The 21215-nt window shown below is 47.2% G+C and overlaps 1 protein-coding gene across 1 annotated transcript; it reads left to right on the top strand.

Moving 5' to 3' along the window:
• The first annotated feature begins 1124 nt into the window (after positions 1-1124).
• LOC135374810 (chymotrypsin A-like) lies at positions 1125-16572 on the top strand. Its single transcript, XM_064607738.1, has 6 exons — positions 1125-1333; positions 4414-4499; positions 4577-4680; positions 6276-6553; positions 8703-8854; positions 15045-16572. The coding sequence occupies exons 1-6, from the start codon at positions 1240-1242 to the stop codon at positions 15213-15215; spliced, it is 885 nt and encodes a 294-aa protein (XP_064463808.1). The 5' UTR covers positions 1125-1239; the 3' UTR covers positions 15216-16572.
• Positions 16573-21215: the final 4643 nt, after the last annotated feature.

The raw sequence follows: 21215 nt of genomic DNA, 5'->3' as shown, positions 1-21215 counted from the left end.
CCGTAAAATATGCGCTCAGCTCTCGCCCGCTGCCAAAGTGTTTCACTGACAAGCTGCATCCGGGAGGGCCGTATGGGTCACCAAAACAGGTTCACTATCGCTCCTTTGCCTTCGCAGAAAATTTGCCTACGTAAACATCTGCGTTTATGCATAACAACAGCCCGAGTCTGCTTGATCACGTTCGTGTCACAGCGAATCCGCGAGCGGCAAAAGGTATGGTATGCGTTTTTCTATATTGATTCATAGCGCAGCTGCTGTCCTTTCACAAAACATCCTATTTTGAATCTGATCCGTTGTGCGTGAATCGATAAGCACCCAGCAGGATTCTTTCTGACAATGGTGACTGATCGTTAATGTCTCGATCTTGGTAACATTTTACTGGGCGTGGGGAAGTGTGCACACGAACGGGCTTCCCCACACTGTAATAGCCTTCACCAGTTCCCCAGAAATTGAGCGTCCAGGGGAGGGAGGTATATATTTTCTGGGTACACATTTATGAGTATATGCATCGGTAGCTGAGCTGTATTTGGCATTCTACGTCTAAGTCTTGCGTCTTATTAAAGTCTACGAACTCCAATGTTCGTAGACGTCCACGAACATCTTCAGTGTTTTAATTTTTAACAAACGAACATTTAAACGATCATTTGAAGTCGCCACGAACCTCGGTTTCATCTGTTGTCATTTTAAAGCCAGTTCGGTCATGTGAACAGAAAATACAGCGTTCCCACATCAAACATCGATATTGTCCGCTAAAACCGTACTTATTTGTCGTGCCAGTGAATGTCGATAACCCGGCTCTCACAATTGCACTTATAAAGCCACGTCCACCGAGATCCCAACACATTGCGGAATCGTTACCCCGGTAAACTTATCTAAACGTTCAGTGGAATTCTCTGAAACGCGTTCAACAAGGCAACGTATCATCGTATCCACCGGACTCGGTGTCCCTCGCGAACGTAATACCGTTCCCGGAAAACATATTCTCCCGACTAATTTTACTTCCACGTTTTAATGCACGCTTGTGGCAGCTATAGGAAGGCAACACAACAACAGCCAGGAGGTCAACAGCCCGCATCAGCAGCACCGCATGCTAAGTGCTTGCTCGTGTATACTAATGGGTGATAGTGAGACGTCCCGAGGGGGCATCCGTCCGACCGGTTTGACTTGGAAGGGCGACGCTCAGGGCTTCCTATAAAGAGTGCACTCAGCACGGGCGCCGCGAGACAGCCGCCGCGAGCCATGGAGTCCCGCCCCGATGTGATCTCCTACCGGATGGCCATCAACGCACTGCTCATTGGATGTACTCTTCTGCTACCACTGGTCGCATCGCAGTGTAAGTCATTATTACCATTCATGCAACACGCGAACGTACGCGATCCTAATGCAAAGGGCGTCGATCTTTTGTGGCTCCGGGCGTGGTGGCTTCCGTGACGATTATGCGTTGTTGTTGTGACGACTATAGTATATATGGTGACAACGAGGGCACAAAGCGAGGAAGGGTGCGCAGTGGGACCTTGTGACGTGTGGGAGGTTAGGAAAAGCTGGGAGGGATCAGTTCAATAATTCGCTACTAGAAATGTCGTGTATCCTTCGCGAATAGTCGAATGTGGTAGCACTGAGATGATACGAGGCATCCAAGGGTCCAAGTCCTCCCCCCCTTTCTTTTTTCGCAGTTATTTACTACTACGTACTACTACTACTACTGAGACGATACCTATGAAACATTAATGCTTGTTGGTAGGCACACTGGAAAGAAGAGAGAGAATAATGTTAGGGAATATGTAATTGGAGTGTATTTACACGTACGGTGTGTCAGCCTATGACAAAAATGTTGGAATGTGGCGTGCCGATCGTGCGACTCTCCTATAGGCTCCTGTGACGGTGTTGTCGGACGACAGCCATGTTTGTTTCTTGACTAGGAAACGCAAAAGACGGTTTCGATATATTTCCCTCCTTATTTTACCCACAAGGTTACAAGAGTAGTCGGTAATTTTGGGGTTTACGTCGCGAGACAGCTGAGATCATGAGCGACGCCACAGCGGTCGGTCTGTGGATTGCTTTAACGTGCGATGAAAGCTCACCACACGGTACCCCGTATTTAACGTCCCTCGCGGAAGACGGCGTGTCTAAGCAACTTGTACCCTGCCTTGGACCAAGTTGCTAGCGTCCTCGACCGGATTCGAACCCGTGGTCTCTGGATGGTTACAAGAGTGCATATAATGAAATACAGCATAGTGCAATTTTTTTTTTTCAAAGATACTAGCGCTATTATTCGTATTCGTTTTCTTCTTTGAACGGAGAGGACGCAGTGCGAATGCGAGCGCAACTCACAACGGGAAAACACCTTCGCATAAAACCAGTAGAAACAGTCAAGAAATACGATCGTATTGCGATCACCCGGTTATTTAAAATAGGAAAGCACAAAAAAGTTTCTTGAGGCACTCCAAATATTTTTCGTTCGTAGAAGGAGGTTCCGGTTCAATTCCTGCATGCCTTTTTATCTTTTTTTGTTTTTTCACCAACATCAACATCATCATCATCCTGCATGCTGTATTTCTTCGTGGCCAATATATCTGTCTCCTTTGGATACTAAAACGCAGCACGGTAGTAGTGTTTCCGAGATCATGATAAAGACTGCCAGGTAGCGGGATCGACTCCCACCACCTCTTGTTTTTCATGTTTTCTTGCGTTTCATGTTTTCTTTGGCGTTTCGGAAGAATTTCCAGGCGGATGTCTCCCATAAAGTCGGCCCAGGACGCATACTAACCTCCCGTCTGTCGTTCCTTCCCGCTGTCCTCTCTCCAACTGCCCACACCTGTACATCGCTTCTAGCCACAGTTGCTTCGTGGCGCTACGCGGAATAAAAGAAATGACTCCAAAGCTGTAAATGTTCTGTTTCGTGAAGAGCAACTACAGCTGACAGTCCCTTAAATTGCAAGTACGCCCCATTTTAGCCTCCATACCCTGAAATTTACTCCAAGGACAAAAAAAAAAAACAGATACGGGGAAGAATGGTTTGTGCAACGCGAATCTAGTCCATAAAATCTCTAAAAGGACTCCGTTTTTTTTCTGGGAGTCTAGACGTTTGTGTGGATAACTTCGAACGAGAGAAAGGGCTATGGAAGGGGGGAGGGGGCATCTTTTTTTACACACTACCCCGAACACTGATACGTCTTTCGTGCTTTTTTTCGCGCCTTAACTGTATCGTTCGCAACACTTTTGCCATCTCAAGACGACTGACGAAGTTTTTACTTTCCATAGAAAGTAAACACTTTGGAAGTCGTGCCTGTAATGGTCGCCGTGGAAGCACATTATAACGTTACGATAATTCCCTGAAGTATGAGAGACTCACTGAGCACAGTTGAGTCCGTCGTGAACGTATAGAACATTTGCCTTCCGTCATTATAATAGAGTTTCGTTTTCTCATATTAGAATGGTACGCGTACGCAAATGCCATGCAAGAGGGTTCCACGGCCGCACTTCACTACCGGTTCTCGTTCTCCTTGACCCTGACATTGCAAGGCTGTCGTACTTCCAAGGGTGTTACCCTCCACTTCACTTTCACGTTCGTTGCTTTCTCTTACCACAATTACGGCTTGCAAACCAGATCAGACACTGGTGACAACGATCACTGGGGATGACCGATATGAGGGACATGATGTTTTTGTTTTTTTTTAATCTCCTCTACCTGCACTTTTACTGCAATAGAGCAGGAGGTTATTGCATTCTGCAAGACAGCCTATTACTTTGTTATCGCGATTTCTGTTTTCATTATTTCATCGTGCACTGGCATCAATGTGACAGGTACATGGTGGTACGTCTGTACCAGATCGACCTCAGAAAAGAAAATTTGCTCCGTGTAGATTTCCTGCAAAGCCCTGGGCATGAGCGGTCCAGTAACTTGATACGATTCAAAGTATATACTGTATACGTGGTTGCACAACATGATCTATTCCGGGGGCCCAGACGTTGCGTGACGTTAAGGAAAGCCGGTCTTCCTGCCAGAGAGGAAAGGCAAGTTGACGCAAGGGGGCCAGGAACCCAAGTGATTTACTGCACAGCAGCAGGTCATGAAAGGTCATGAACGCACTGTGCAGCTTCCTTACCGTCACTTGGTTGGCCCAGCGACACATACAAGCGCCAATACTTCGAGATATACTGCGCTCGCACATGCTGGTGTAGCCAGCAACGGGCTGCTAAAGTCAGGGTACGTTAAGTACGCGGGGAAAGGTACCAATACTTGGGTGCCCAAGTTGAGGTACACTAATTATGCGAGCGCGTTAATTATAACAACAAACACGGTATTATAGAAGAAGCAACTGATAGGGAGTTACGTTATTATTATTGCCTGCACCTATGATATCCGTTGTACCCGCAGTGCTGCGTTAATAATTGTATATTGTCTCTGTGCAGCATGCGGAGTCAGCCTCCTAAACGAGAAAAACATCGAGAGGATCGTGGGTGGACAGCCAGCTGATCCTGGAGAGTGGCCGTGGCAGGTAAACATCTGTGGAACAAATGGGATTGAGTGAGCCGGCTTTGAAGATTCATTCAGTGCACGTAACAAAACCACTAGGTGTCACTTCGTAAAGTGGGCCGAGATGGAAGAACGAGACACTTCTGCGGTGGCGCTCTCATCAGCGACCAGTGGGTGGCTACCGCTGCGCATTGCGTTGTAACGTGAGTATGTTAGTCACAGTATTGTTTGTTTCTTTCTTACTCCTTGTGCATTCCCTCGGTCTGAAAGTGTTCGACACGTGCTATTAAAAATATTGCGTAAGTAGTAAGTCCGTTATTAGCAACACGACGATCAATTGGGCTAGTTGGTGCGAATGCACAATGAAGTAAACACGACGCAAAAGACAAAGGGACGGAGGAACAGACAGGACGAGCGTCACTTCCAACTTTACTGACACAAAAGGTAGGCCAAAGAGAAAGGAAAACACAAACAGCGCCACAGATCTCACAGGTTCAAGGACACGAGTAATATTTTTTAAATCTTATACAAGGAAAAAATATAAAAATGTATGAAGGGTCACCCATGCCCACCTCGAAGAAATTGTATTTCCCGCTAATTGTTATTAGCAACTGCAACCTTAGAAGAATACTGCATCGCGCTTTTTTAACCTGTATCGGCAATCCGCCAGTCCAACTGACTCAGTATATAAACTGAAGTTCCTGCACTGTAAACTGAAAAACACCCTTTTGGGTGTAAATGGCTTGTCCTATAACTGACACCTCTTTTTACACCATATGGTCTTAGAACACCCTTTTCAGAGGGTGTATTCTGTGTAAGACACCCTTTGAAAGGGTGCTTTTCCTTGCAAATGCCTTCTTTTGCACCCTTTAAACACCCTTTTAGGAGGGTGTTTAACAACTTTACACCCTCCTAGAAGGGTGTTTAAAGGGTGCAAAAGAAAGCATTTTCAAGGAAAAGCACCCTTTCAAAGGGTGTCTTACACAGAATACACCCTCTGAAAAGGGTGTTCTAAGACCATATGGTGTAAAAAGAGGTGTCAGTTATAGGACAAGCCATTTACACCCATAAGGGTGTTTTTCAGTTTACAGTGTGGGTTGCGTTGATCACCGGGAATGTGATAAGGTCGAAAGATTTTGTTTCGATTTTATCAGCTATAGGTGATAACTGCCCATCGCCGCTAGTTATATGTGTTGTATTACAGAATAAACGGTAGTTGGTATAGAGGGCGCTTTTTTTTTTCTATGTGTCTTTGGTCCCTTGTGCGTCATTCCCCGCATGAATTCTAACAAACTAGCCTTTTAGCCAATCAACCTAACTAACTTGCCTAATTTTTGACGTTGTTATTAACAGCAACGAATAATTTTCATACTTCCATGCAAACGTGGATTCTAAAATCATTCGCAGTGAACTAAATTTATTGAACGAGAGATTGTCATATTATATAATGAGATAGTTGTTGGAAAACGTGAAAAACGCGTTCACATGATGATGGTGGTGGTGGTGGTTGAGAGAAATGTGGACATGTAGGTCCCACTTAGCGTGTGACCGGCTACACAAAAGCTCCACACTTGTTGAACCACAACCACCATATTATTTTTAACTCAATCCCGATCCAGTCCAATCCAGAGTGATTCATAAGATAAGTTACGCTTACGCAGTGATCTCATTTCACTGATTCATTTGCATCAACTTCTGAGTCCTGAACAAAACAGCTGCCTAGTACGCCGAATCTTGAATAATTTACACCACATACCTAGTTCGTTGAGCTGTAAAAAGCTCCGATTTCGATTTACAGGCAACTAGGTACGGTGATCAGTCCCGCTAGGACCATCAAGGTCCGTGTAGGAGAACATGACCAGAACACTCTCGATGGTCAAGAGATTCAGGTGGATTCTCGACAGATCTTCAAGTACCACAGCTACCAGGGCTACAACAATGACATTGCCCTCATTAAACTGGCCAAGCGTGTACGCCTCAGCAGTCGAGTGAAGCCCATCTGTCTTCCCAATAGCGGAGAAGTTTTCGAAGGACAAAACTGTGTCTCTACTGGATGGGGAGCCACTACTTCAGGAGGTAAGATCTTGCGGTGCGGAGACCGAATATATTAATGCCAATGCAACCCAAACTATGGTAGCCATGGTAACATGGCTAAGTAAGTTCGCGGAACAGCTAAAGTTTAATGTGCCAAAGCAAGGTAAAATATTGGACCTTTAAAGGGCATCTTTCCATCATCATCACTTTCTCATCGCTTCCACAACGCAGTGTACCAATGCAATGGGCAATGGAGTCATTCACCGCCGTAATGGAGGTACACTGCCCCATGTGCAATGGGGCAGTGTACCTCCATTACGGCGGTGAATGACCCACCACACCCCCATCCCATTTATGTGTGGAGCAGTCCACGAAATGCCACCATACACAGCCGTCAAGCATCAAGCCTGTGTTCCCTGATACCAATTCCCTGTTGTGCTATAACGTGCAAGAACACGTCAATTGGAACAGACATATCCAACGTGCTTAGTGGTGTGCCCAGAGGAATAGGTAATCGCTTGTACGTTCACGTTGCTGAAACATCGCCACCACGAATTTGGCAAAATGGTCAGGGTTATTCCGCTGTTGGCGAGCGATCCGAACGATCCCCGGTAGATGACAGCCCCGTTCGATCACGGATCACGCACAAATTCGCTGATTGCTCAATGCAGAATGATGGCACTGTTGTATCAGACGATATAGGTCCCTGTGCGACGTCGTCTTGCGTTCCTTATCATCGCGCAGTTACTGTTCCTATTTGCATACGACACGCCATTAACGAATGAGAATAGTTGAACGAAAGACAGCTCTGCTACAGTCCTCAGCAGTATACCAGTTCAAAACATCGGCAGCTCCTAAGCTGAGGCTTTTTCCTCTAAGTATTGTCACCGGAAAGCTGACTTTCGTTCTGGAGCCCGCACTTTGATGCACGGATCTTCGCTGAAAAAGCGCCGCAATACTCGAGCGAACTCATGCATCCTAATGGGATTGAGAGAGTGTCTCCAATCTCCGCGATAAATCCCTCACAGTGCGTTTTGGTTTGGGCGTTCGACATGATTAGTAAAGGTGTCGGTTATATTACATTTTCTATGCCTCACAGATTGAATTGCGGGGAAATCTGTAAAAGTAGAACAAGGTTTGCAGAGGGTGTACGAGACACTTGACTATAGAGTGTCTGAGGCTAGGGTGATTTGACTAAGTGACTAGAGACACCTGCAACTGACGTAAGGGCGAATCGGGAAGGAATCGGGAATAAGGTGCGGCCCACTACCCTGAGGCACTACGGACGGAATGAGATGTGACATGATGATGATGAGATGATGAACGACGCTCAAGTGAGTGGTCGATAGTCAGCGGAGTCGGCACGTCAACATTAGCGACGGCGAAAAAAATCAACAAAACACGCATCGCACAGAGGTACGTACGCAGGATCATCATTTTGATAGAGAGAAGACCGTTGTCACGAAGAAAGACCAGAAAACACTGTAGAACACGACGATGTTCGGCCATGTTAGACCAAGGACCGAGGGTTAGGTACGAGTGTGGTGCAAAGCAAAGGAAATATGGCGCATTAAAGGAAATTAAGGTCAATACTTGGACTGGTGACCATTGGCAAACTTAAGAACACCAGTGGGGACCACTTGCTTTTTCGCCTTATTATTACAACGTTACAACAACGACAACAACTTTATTTGATGATGACGATTGGAGAGTTTCATCACCAGGGACAATGCCCTACCCCATCGCTGGTGGTGATGTGGAAAATGGAATGATGAGTTTACAGTGAGGACAGATGTGCTTTGGTGTGCACTGGTCTCCTCTCTACCCTATGATCTGCCTGCATACCTGTGTGCTGTGTGTGTGTTTTTGTGTGCTGTGCCGTTCTGATGTCTTACTGACTCCACTCACTATCCCTATTTAGCATCGTTCATCACCTCATCATCAGGACACATCCCATCCTGCCCCATTGTGCCTTGGGGTAGTGGGCCGCACCTTACGTGGCGAATTTCCCCATTCATTATCATCAACTTATTTGTTGTTGTTGTTGTTGTTGAGTGCGGAGCGTTGGTTGTTTGGATTTCTCCGTGGACCAAGCCATTTTGACAAAGAAGGGGGGAGGGGGCATGAAGAACTCGCTGATTTTTCAGGTATTTGGCATGACGCTCACTTTATTCTGTCTTCTAACTCGCAGGAGGAGCTCCCTCTTCGGTGCTGCGTGAAGTCAGCGTGCCAGTGTACTCGAACAACGTTTGCTCTGGACCGTATGCCCGGAAGTTCCGCATAACCATCCAGAATTGGCACCTATGTGCCGGAGCTCTTGAAGGTGGCCGGGGATCTTGCTACGTAAGTCGGATGTTATTTGTTTACTCGCGGTGCACACATATAGCGTTACGCAGAACAGCGCCGCTGAAGAGAACGAAATGACGTAAACCAAATATTACAAATAATCTTACGAAGTGTTACACGCAACATACCATTGCGACAAAGGAAGCGGATAACAAATGAGAAGTCGCCATCCACAAGCTTCACCTCCGCCATTACCACTACACCCTAGATATACAGACGTACCTTTTGAATTTATAGATCACAATTTCTTACTTTTTCCTATGTTATAGTTTTAAACATAATAAGAAAGCCAAATCTCCGTAGGACAGATTTAGCCTTTAACCTGAATTCGGCGTGTTATTCGCTCTCGAACTTATCGTACAGCTCCCGTCAACCTTAATAATAACACCGGAAAGAATTCGGTCTCAATTCCGAGCGCGATAACAGCCGCCCTAGTGGCACCGGGGGAATGTTAAGTGAATAAAATCTTTGTGTTAAACGATTTTGTTCAATAAAGACTTCCGCGTGGTCCCAAAGGTTGCTGTAATCGCGCTCGGGAATGAGACAATATTTTTTTCCGGTGTTATTATTAAGGTTGACGGGAGCTGTACAAAACGAACTCGTGAAGATGCTAGCCCCTATACGTTGCTACAGAGCGCTCATAGCAGTCTACGATAAGGTTGAATGGAATCGCTCAGCTTTTTGACCCGCAGAAACTTGCACGGGAGCCGTGGAAGGCGCGTGCCTTGCAACATTAATAACCGGGTCACAACGGCGAGCCGTTGGCGCCACGCACAGCCCTGCAATAAGCGCATGAGCGCCCCACTGGTGTTGTTGCTATCAGCTCAGTGTCCGGGCTAATTTCCGGGCTTTCCTTGCCATTTCTATTTGTCCTTACCCGATGTTTGTTTTGGTTTCTTGCATGGCCTCGTGACTTTGCTGTTGCCTTCCGAAGCCCGTTCCTTTCACTCATAACTTTTTGTTTGTGTTGCTCCCTCACTTCCTACCGTTATTACGGTTACGGCGCCAGGGCTGTGATTGTAAACCACCTCCGCATTTAATCCTGGTGATGGCCAAAGTGCAAGTGTTTACATAAGTGGGTACCGCTGTCCTGTGGTCGAACAACTGTTGACCGACTTATAGTAATTTGCAGGTCAAGAACGTCTTTGACGTCAGTTAGCAGGTTCGTGCTGACGTCATCGTTCGTAAACCTGGGTCCTGTGTCTTGCGCTCGCTATGCCTATAGCTTTATTCTATTGCCACTGCCTTCAGCGGGCCTCAAAGCGTTTCCCATCGCTAAAGTCTGACACGTGGCCGTCGAGGGGGCTCGTGGGAAAAATGTGCACGATGCTGACGTGCCCGCAAGCGATCACATATATGCGGATACTGTCGTTGCTGATGTGAAGGCTGCAGAGAACATATTTCCTTCACCCACGTTTTTCGGCAGCAGGCGTCCAATGTATACTAGACGACGCATGATGTGAGGTATGTGCAGTTACGCTTTCCTCGCGTTTAAGAAGGGATGCAGTCATGATGTAGATTCATTGTCATGCATAAAGACACTGCAAGTAGAGACCGTACAGTATTTATCTTTTATTCACAGTGGATTAATGGTTCTTCATTTTTAATTGACGGTGGAAAGGGCAACGAAATTACGATAAGTGCACGACCTCCTTCACTGCTAACATATATGCTAAGTAGGAAAAAAACATAATGAAATAGCATGCACATTATATGTCTGCGTCCGAGGACAATTGCGCCATTACTGCTTCGGAAGAGGCATTGACACTCTCAAGTTGACATTGAGAAACCAGTGACAGTGGTTTGGCGAAAGGAGGGCAGGTGTATGGTGTCCGTTTGCCGGGCGTTCTCTGACCCAGCTAAATCAAACATGAATATGTACTCACCTCCCGTTCTTTCTTTTCACGTAAACCGTGATGGGGGCTGGAGCAAAAAGCTAAGAGTGCTTAGCTTGGCAAGGCTCCAGACCCTTGGAGGCACAGTCGCGCAACGACTGAGCTTGTCATCGAAAAACATATCGCGGTCCTTCCATTAAATGGATAGTTTTCTCTCCAAGCATCGATTCGTTGATTTCTGTTGTTGTTGTTTTTAATTCCGTGTTTGCGCCACGAAGCAACTGTGGCTATGAGCGGCGTACACATGTAGACAGATGGAGAGAGGATAGCAGGAAGGAGTGGGCGACAGAGGCGTTGGTATACGTCCCTGGCCGACTTCAGGGGGAAATGTGCCGACGTTCGTCTGGAAAGTATTCGGAAAACCCAGGGAAAACTTCAGACAGCACAGCGGGTGACAGGATTCGAACCCGTGTCACCTCCCAGTCTCGGCGTGGAAAGCGGCCACCCTAATCGCTATGCCACGGGAGCTGGTTGATTTCTGTTTGCACACACGGTGGTGTACTTCGAACTTTATCAGGTCCACGTATTAGTTTCCGGCCGCTGGAGCGGTATGATTTATTGTATAGGCATCTCAAAGGCAACGAGATCCACGCAAGTAGGCTTTCCCGCGGAGAATGACGTACGCACGACGTCAGTCTGGCAATAATGTGACGACAAAAGTTCCCTTTTTCCTGGCAGAGATGCGGCTACCCTATCGTCACCTCTGAAGCAACGTCATGAGGGTCACGCGAGCCGATCGCAGCCTCCCTTAATATGCTCCTCCACCGGCGCCCAGCCGCGATGCTTGTGTTCATAGGAAAATACTGAAAATACTGAATACTGAAAATACGAACGAAGGGGATTGATGGGAGTTGGTCGTCTATTGCACACGTCCAGCCAACTTTTTTTTTTTCGTTTCGTTGGTAGCAAACTATCCCTTTAAGCAAAAGTGCCGTAGGACATGCCCCATACGGTAGTTCCACCAACCACATTTTACAGCGTTTTTTTAAATTGCAGAGAAGTAAACGTATTCATTCCATCCACAGACCTAACTTTAAGCTCTCATGTGGCCCTCTCTCTTAAAGCGACTGTCGCACATCGATTACAGTCAACTACGAAGCACTGTCAATTACGAAACAATCGCGCCACTGTACCCTTTATTCATCAGCGACAATAACGCCGAAACCCGACGCCAGGTAGTAGTTTCTGTACAATTTGATGTAATCCATGACAAGAGCAGATGCCGGATGTTGAGAGTACGCCGGAATTTCGTCTCTGGAAATCAGAGAAAACGTCACTCGGACAAGGCCAATCAGGGAGCGCCCTTTGGCGACCGGCGGGAGGGCGGGTGCCCCTCCTGCAGGTTGCTGAGAGTCTCTGCTCATGTCATGAAATATGTCACTTCTGAGTTAACGCAGAGCGTGTTCGTAAAGCCAGAAAAGTAACACCGTGTTGCACGCGACATGATCGCGTCAGTACTCACACCCATAAGCGAAAGCCAGTGTATTTACCGAGGACTTTTCACTTAGTGTATTGCGGTGCGAGCACGAAGCAGACGAACTCGGAAACAATCGACTGCGCTGCGCTCCCATTCGTGTGCCTGGTTGACGTCATCATGATGTTACTATCGCTGGGGTTCCTTAGCTGCAGAGGCAGTGCGAATCTTTAAAACTGGTTTATTTGATATATAAGCCGTGTTTTCGGAAGAGAAATTTGGCCAAGTAGACTGTGAAGGCGGTGCCAAATATTACCGTATCGGTCTCATACACATGTTCCCGGATGCGATAGTACTTTTAAATATCAAGCTCCCGTCTGGATTCCAATGCACCGTTTTAGACTGTTCACGAGTGCCATTTATCTGGAAAAAGGTTCCCTACAACGACAATCCCCTCCAAGCTAGAGCTTTGTTTAGCGCCACAGCACTATACGGAAAGATCATGGCAGACACTCGCAGTTCGTAGGCAATGCGGCATGTAATCCCACGCGTGCTTATGAGTATTACGTCATATGGAGAGGCGTCTGTTATGAAACAGTGAGGTGCTCTCATCGTATTCACTCGTCGGTTTTATGACGTACGTTAGCAGAATAGGAAGGATTTCGTACAGTTTCGTGACTGCAGGTATCGCTTAGGTAACGCTTTCAGACTTTCATTTTACGTCATCCGAAAGTAAGTCATGTTTAGTGGCATGTTATTCCCATGCAGCATCAATGTAAACAAGAAACAGTTCAACGTAACAGATAAAATCGCGTAGATGCTGGTGAAGGAACTCCGTAGTGAAAAGCCTGAGCGTGGCTTCTCCAAAATTTTCCTGTATTACGTCGTTACGATATTTGCTTTCGAATGAAGGGGAAAAAATAAAGCTCCTAATCCTCCAGGGCGGCCTTGTTTGCTGATTTAGCGCATGTACGGTTAAGGATATTGAACATGTAGCCAGGAGTTGCTGCTATCTGCTGTTCCTATAGCGTTTAGCTGGCTAGACAGGACAAGTAGAAAAAAAAACGTAGTGTGGCGCAGCTTTAAAATGGTTTTGAAGGTTGCACGGTTGGCAAGATAACGCTAGTAACACTCTGGATTAGCCTCGCATTCTCACAAGACGTGCAGGTATCGTTCAGTGTCCATGACCTTGTTGGAGCATCGTCGTGTGCTCCGCTGCTGTTTTCAATGTTTATATATGTTTATATATTTTTTTTTCAATGTTTAAATATGCCACAACGTCTAGTTGGACGGCATGCGATGTGCAAAATGAAGCTAAAAGACAAAAGGTTGCTGCTCTCCCATCTCTTTTTTTTTTTTTTCTTTAACTCGCCTTTTTGAAGCAGCACCTTATCACCAGCACATACTCCAAGTCATTTAGCGCACCATAGAACTTGCGTTGTCCTGTGTGCTCACAGTGCTACCAGCTAGGTCAAACCGAGGGACAATTAAAGAACGACGGCGAAAGTTCCACGACGGCCAGAAGACAAAGACCACGTCCGACGATGTGGTGACTGTTTCTACGGCAACGTGAAACTGTAGCCTGCACGCACACAAGTCATGGAGAAAATATCGTCATACCACTCATACGAACGTACAAATCCTGTGAACATTAGAAAATTACAATACAAGGTCTACAATACTGAGTCTCGGGAACAAGCTGGAATGCAGCACTTCTCTCGACCTATTCGTTCCAGAACATTCACACTACATTGACTGTTGCACTTGTACTTGACTGTTGCACTTGATCCTAAAATCAGGTACGCTTATAACTCCCTTCCCTTCTCCCTTCTAATTTTGTTCGCCAACACCAACACCACGCTTGTATTGGCTGCATGGTGTGGCGAAAAAAGATGAAGCCATGAAGGGAGCGTGGCATCGGTCAACACCACAAAGATGGAGAAACCCTGCGCATTGCCTCCTCTGCCTCTTTCAATTAAGAATCAGAATTCGTCTGCTACTGCGATTTGAAGAACCCGCAAATGATTGCAGCTCACCTGGAACCTGCAGACCTGCATATTTAGACAAAAAGTGCAACACGCTTTCCAGAAAATCAGTTTTGAGAAAGATTGAGACCGTTTTGCGAGAAGTTTTCCCGTCTAGTACGCGGGGACGTTCAATCAACTCGCAGACGACGGTGGTTCTTCTCCGTGGCCACGACCGCTGAATGCACGTTCGTGATTGGCTACGGCCGTTGAAAACACGATCCTGATTGGCTGACTTTGTTATGTCACGTCAACGAGCGCGCGGGCTTTCTGTATTTGGGTGGTGTTGCATCGGTGCTCATGTTCCCGGACACTGCTACTGCCAGCTCTGCGATCGCCCGACTATGATGGCCCGACAGGCAACACCCTGCCTGGATTAAACGTCTAGCACCGCCGACTGTTGCACACACAACCAGTAATCCCGAGAATAAACTCCATAATGATTTTGCTCTATATCTGCAAAATTACAGGAGGCACTGCCCAAGCCGTAAGTAAAGAAGTTCTTTAGATACAATACCAGGAGAAAAGTCGCAGCTCGATGCTTGAAATAGGTGAATGACACGAGCAACAACAAGCATATGCAAAACATATACCGTCCAATGTTTCCGAAGCCGTTTGGATGCAGATAATATGAAACTTTTTCATTCCCTTTCTTTGTAGCATTCAAACTCAAGCGCAAGCTTCATTTTCTACTTTCACGTCTATACTACAATTCTGATTGCACTTCGCGAGAGTGTATGACCACGAAGTCAGTTACTGTTACGTTATTTTTGAACAAAATGTGCTGTCATTCTTATATGGTTTCGTTTCTTATCGAAACAAACCGCCTTATGCAATTTCTTGTTCTCCCTCAGGGCGATTCCGGAGGCCCCTTCCAATGTAAGCGACCAGACGGCAGCTGGGTTCTGGCTGGCTTGGTATCCTTCGGTTCTGGCTGTGCTCATCGAGACTACCCCGATGTCTACACTAGGGTGACACAGTTTCTCCCCTGGATAAGTCAAACCATGTCGGCCAGTCGTGGATAAGACGACGCCTCATCATTTAAAGTGCCAAGATGAACTTTTTCCTCGTGCTTCTACCATGACCGCGTGCTGCACCAGGCAGGAGTACTCAGCATCGTTTCCATAGTCATTCGCTCGCTTGTTGACTGTCTTAGTCCTTTTTTTTTTTTTTTTTGCTGATTATACTTTATGGTGTAACGCACCATGGGCATTTAAGCCACCTCTTCCCTGAATGATCTCTATGAGTGAATACGTCGTCAATCAAGGTGCTTCTTGTACTTCTTCACCAGCTGTTGGCTTAAAGACACTATGAACTTTCCCGAACACGGTTCTGCCTGTCGAGAAACTACACCAGAAAATTTTCTACCCACTGAAGTGGCCCAATGCACGCTTCAAATCGTCTCTCATCCACGTCCCTCCTCCCTCTCGTGTTCGTCCTCTCGCTTCTTGGTGCGTGATTCTGGCGAACGCTTTTACGTTCGCTTTGCACACGGCTCGCAGAAAGGAGCGTCAACCAATCATGAGCGTACCATGAGGTGAGCGGTGACGTTTCGGTGACGTAACCGGGCACAGCGGTAACAGGGAAAAGGTTATTTGGGAACAGGGAAAAGGTTACTCCTCCTGTCGTTCGCCGTTGCGCGTCGCCAGGTGTATCAGCTTCGTATAACTTCCGGACTGCGTTTAAATTCTCTCGTGAGAAAACCGTTCCATTGCCGAACATACCTACTGGGTCCTGTGTTCAGGAACGTATCTTGTGTAAAATAAAAACCAGAGAAAATCGTTTCATAGTTCCTTTAACAGAGACCGAGAAGTTGCGCTGAGCATAAGTCGTCAAGAAATCCATTTATCTGCCACGGGACATCATCGTACATTCCTCCTTGCCATAATCGCACAGTACGCGGCCAAGTTAACTTAATCACCTGCACAATTAAAATGGCTTTAATTTCGTCTAGTTCCGTAGTCTCACCTTCCTGTCGTCAGAGTGCTTTTGTACTCGTTAACTCAGTAATTCTACTTCCTTCCGTTAAGTAAATCCGTTTGCTACCCTTAGTCTTAACTTAACGGTAATGCACGTGTACGCTTGGATTACTGGGCTTCTACCGCCTTCATCCACACTGATATTCAGCACTCGTTTTCTTCTCTCTGTTCATTCTCTCTCGCTCTTTCTCTCTAATTAACATTGCGTAAAAAATATGCATTTCCGAGAATGAACAGGTGCCTTGTCTAATGGTGTTCTCGTTTTCAGTGATGGCCGCCTGTTTCGAATCATTACCTCCTCTTTATTACTGTACGTCTGAACAAAACATTAGAAGCAAAGTAAGTTTTTTTTTTGTCTGTTCATGTGATGGAATAAAGCAACCCAGAAAGCTCGGTAAATGGTCCCGCAGATATGGCAGAACCCTATTACATTCTACATCAAGAGACCGAAAGCTACAGAACCCTCAAATAGCATCATGAACAGGAGAGGTAAAGGTAAGCCCGTACCCAAGTTGCACGGTTGTGTAATCGATGTCATATAGGGCGGACATGTTCTGAAGTTCGTCTGTACATCTCCCCATATTCTTCCTTTACACATCTACTCAAGTATATGGTCTATATAAGACGTTACTCGCAATTGATAAGAACGGGGTGTAGCATTACCTTGTGTAGGCCTCGTAGCCGAATGGCGGCTGCTCCTTTATCGTCGCATTAGCGCAAGCAGCCTCTATGCGCTTAGTGGGCACATCCATGAGCCTGCGTCGGCTCTGTCTTGCTATTCCTCATGACGAAACAAGCGGGACTATGTTGCTCGACGACCCAGGAAGACTACAAAGCTCTAGCAGGAGATGTCAGCGGATTGAAATCTCTCGGCCTATAGTCCAGATGAACTGCATGTCCGATAAAAGTTTGTGAAATTCAAGGTTTGTGCTTTGGAATTTGAGGTGTGTACGACATGACTGCTTCGCTGGTTAGTCCTGCCGCTTTATTGCCGAGTAATCTGCTTGCCAATGTGGCATCCTACTCCTCGCACGTTCTGGGTCGACTTCAGGGGGGAACTGTGCCCACGTTTCCCTTAGAGCGTCTGGGGGAAGCACCCCAGGTACCCCGGGCAGCGTCCATGCCGAGATTCGAAGCCGCGTGAACTCCAAGTCTCCGAGTGAACGGCGGCAATTGAGTTTGAGTTTGATCTTAAGCGCTAAGACATAGACATAGGTGTAGGATGCGTACTGGAGGTATTTCTTCGATGCATAGAGCGCATCAAGAGCTGACGACGGCGTGTGGTTGCCAAGCGGGTGTAGTGGCGCAGTGACGTTAGGATTCCTGCGTCCGAAAAGCCGAAGAGAAAGTGTAGATCGCATGCTTCTGCCTAGGCTGTCGCATTCGATTAAGCCCGCGGAGCCACTATGCCAAATTTCACGAAACGTGCCAGGATACTTTGAAGCAGAGTTGTACGTAACTGAAATACTCTGCCAAAGTTACTCTATATACTTTTAATTGTCCTACAAAGGCTTCTTCATACTTTTTCTGGCACTATCTTGTTCTCATTTCTTAATTTACTTCTAAGATACTACCATGTTTGTTTGTTTTTAGTCAGGGAAGTTGAAAAAAAGATGAACTTCGTCGGTATCGGTTGAGCGCTATGGCGCCTCAGATGCGCATATACGTTTCACCTCGGATAGTCCGAGGTGCCCCTGTCCTTCTGCGGCGTACCCTCTAGAACCGGGCAGCGCCTTAAAGGACGACGGAGGCGAAAATAAGCCGCAAAGCTGTTTACTTCGTATTGTGGTGTGTACCCAAAAAACGCAGAATTCGACTGGTAACCGAGAGATGCGTAGTTCAAATCCCGCCGATGTCTGGCTTTTTTGTAGTCATATTTCAATTGCTTCCCAAAGCTTATTCTCGCCGCGAACCAGTCTAGGCCTACTTGAAGACAGGTGAAACAGGACAAGTAGTGTACGGCGTATTTTGTTGACAAATGCTTCAAAAAAAATCCGGAGGTGCTCATTAGCCTTGGCTCGTCAACGAAGTACAGCTGGCTGAAAGAAGGAGCGGTCCCTTCTGTATTTTCACGGAAATGGAAGGCTCAAATCTTCACATCCACTTGGCTTTTCGGCGTACGTCCGATTGCTGCTGCGGATAATAAAAAAAGATGAAGAACAATAGGTACGAACCCATCTCTCATCGCAGATGTCGCTTTCAGAATTCTACGACGTCTCCGAATCGAACATTTTGAGGCGTTGTTCGGAATTCGCCGTGTTTATCCCGTTCACCTGGCCGGCGCCCATGGAGCTTCTACTTCTCCCCACGGAGGATGGCCATTAGCCACAAGGGAGGTCAGCCAGGGCTGTGAGGGTGATGGAGCTCGAGGAACATCTGACGTCACGCCTTCGTCGGCTTCTCCCTCAATGCTTTGCGATAGCGATCGCGTTCCAGCGAGCTCGTAATCGTCAAAAATATGCCCATCTGTACACCGTACTCACAAAATACTAGTGGCACCATAATTCTACGTAAAGTCTACACCTTGTTCGGACCTTATTTCGCAATTAACAAATTTCGCTTCCGTCGCCCTTCAAGTTTAGCAGGTACGCGGAACAATGTGTCGGCCTGAAGGGCATGTTGTTGTATACTCGAAGACCGCAGAAGACAGTGAAGCCGAAGTCTGTGGAGAGGACGGCTACATATGTTAATAAGCTGTGAATGCTAAATGTTTAGGGTGACTTTTCCGTCTCCTCCTGTGTCCGCACCGTCGGGTATCCGCGCGAGCGTCATTATCGGGCGAGATATCCGAGAAGGAAAGCGAGAAGAAGAGCGTGCATCAAGGAGAAATCGCGGGGACGTAAGAGTATCCGGACGAGGGTTCGCTTTTAAATTTGTTGTAGTCGTAGTTGTTCGAAAGAAAATTTCACAAACTGTAATTCGATAGTTTCTTCGGAGGAACGAATTACTTTTGTGAGTATTTAAAATTCTACTCAAATGCTTTACAAGTTTGAGTATTTAGTACACCGTTTAGTTGCTGTTCTGTCTGGTACTCTGCAACCTTACAGTGACAGCGGAGGCGAGCATCTGATAGCGTGCGTGCGCTGTCCGTCGCAGATATCGCTTTCTCCTTCTCGGCGTTCTCTTTCCGCTTCTGCATGTAATAATTAATAATATTTGGGTGTTTACGTCGCGAGACAACTGAGACCATGAGCGACGCCACAGCGGTCGGTCTGAGGATCCCTTTGGTCCACCTGATGGTTCTTTAACGTGCGATGAAAGCTCGTCAAACGGCACCCCGTATTTAACGTCCCTCGCGGAAGACGGCGTGTTTAAGCAACTTGTACCCTGCCACCAAGTTGCTGGCGTCCTCCGCCGGCTTCGAACCCGCGATCTCGGGATCAGAAGGCGAACACGCTACCGACTGAGCCACCGAGGCCGCTTCTGCATGTCGAGCCTTGTGTTCTACACTCATTTGCGCCCTTCTACACTGGTCTATCTAGTAGCTGTCGCTGTATTTTAGCTGCATCTTGTACAAGTATCGTTGAGTATCTTGCACAAGTCTCCCCTGAAGAACAACTACACTCTCAGAAAAAAGGTGTGACGAGCGTGAACACCCCGAAGGGAGTTTCCCATACTCCTTTTTTTCTAAGAGTGTACTTACGTGGAGCAGCCTAGAGCCCTGCACGGGCCGACTTTTCCGGGCCCGACCCGGCCCGGGCGCATCGAAAAATGGCCCAGCCCGACCCGGACCTTCATATTTTTATGCGGCCCGGCCCGACCCGGCCCGGCACGGTGACCCGGCGAGTAGATCCCGGCATAGTATTTCCAGCCGCGACGTACGCGTTTCTGGCGATTATCAAACAAATTTATCAGTAAATTTATAAGGAGAGAAGACAAACATACAAGTGATGGCGGTTTAACACCATAACCGCACCAGACCAAATTAACTCCAGAACGTACGCGGGCATGGGCGTTATCGTTACACTGTCAAGATTTTGCGGAGATGCGGATTTTGACAGCCGTTAGCGAAGATGCTGTCGACAAACTCCTTCTCCCAGTCCATACCCCTCTCACCAAGCTTTGCCAAGTGATTGTGAAATACGTGAGGAGTGACGAGCAATGTAAAGTGGCTTTCAGAATGTTCTAGAGGGTCGAATCATATGTCTAATGCAGTATCCCTTGCTTGTCTTTGCAAAATATGCACAGGAATGACGCAAGCGCATGATGATATGAACTAATGCATCTCCATTGTGTGGAATTAGCTGCGTGGCCCGGCCGGCGTGGCCCGGTCTCGGAAACATATTTGTCGGCCCGGCCCGCGGTGGTGGCGTATTCTAACGGCCCGGGCCCGGCCCGGCCCGCGGTGCTAGCGTATTTTGTCGGCCCGAGCTCGGCCCGGCCCGGAGCACACAGCCAATAACAACCTCGGCTCGGCCCGCGGGCCGGGTTGGGCCCGGGCCCGTGCATGGCTCTAGAGCAGACGCCGTTAAGGACGGCTGGATAGTAGGCCACCATCTGTCAGACGAGCAAAACGTGTAGGCCACGCGTGGAACAGCATGGAGTACCCAGCAAGTATCCCAGGGGGACAGCTATATAGAGGGAGACAGCTATATATACAGATATATAGGATATAGCTATATATCCTAAAACACATTCTTGGGTGTTTTGTACTTCTACGTTACTGGGGAGAGTTCAATCATACAAGAAGGCAAGGAAGGGAGTGTGTGTCTCTTTGCGAGAATAAGCCATGGTATTTCAGAACAGCATTGATACACTCTGGCGATTATCGCTATGGATCCGACCACTGTTTCTCTGAACACCACAAGCAGACATCATCCACCTACACCAAGCCGATATGTACATTGCGCGGTAATAGGGAAGGAATGTCGCCAGCACGGTCTTGAACACCGCCGGGCTCAAAACACCTCCTTCGGGAACTCCAGCTGTGAGGACCATGATTACTTCTATCTCTCGTGCACACGCAGAGAAACCAGCAGACAAATGTTCCCTGAAGATATTCTAAAATCTGACGCAATGTACGATCTGCATTCCCACGGTTCGAAA

Source organism: Ornithodoros turicata, unplaced genomic scaffold, assembly GCF_037126465.1.
Source record: "Ornithodoros turicata isolate Travis unplaced genomic scaffold, ASM3712646v1 ctg00000746.1, whole genome shotgun sequence".
Lineage (NCBI taxonomy): Eukaryota > Metazoa > Arthropoda > Arachnida > Ixodida > Argasidae > Ornithodoros > Ornithodoros turicata.
Note: the sequence above shows the minus strand (reverse complement) of the source record. Positions and strands in the feature narration are given on the sequence as shown.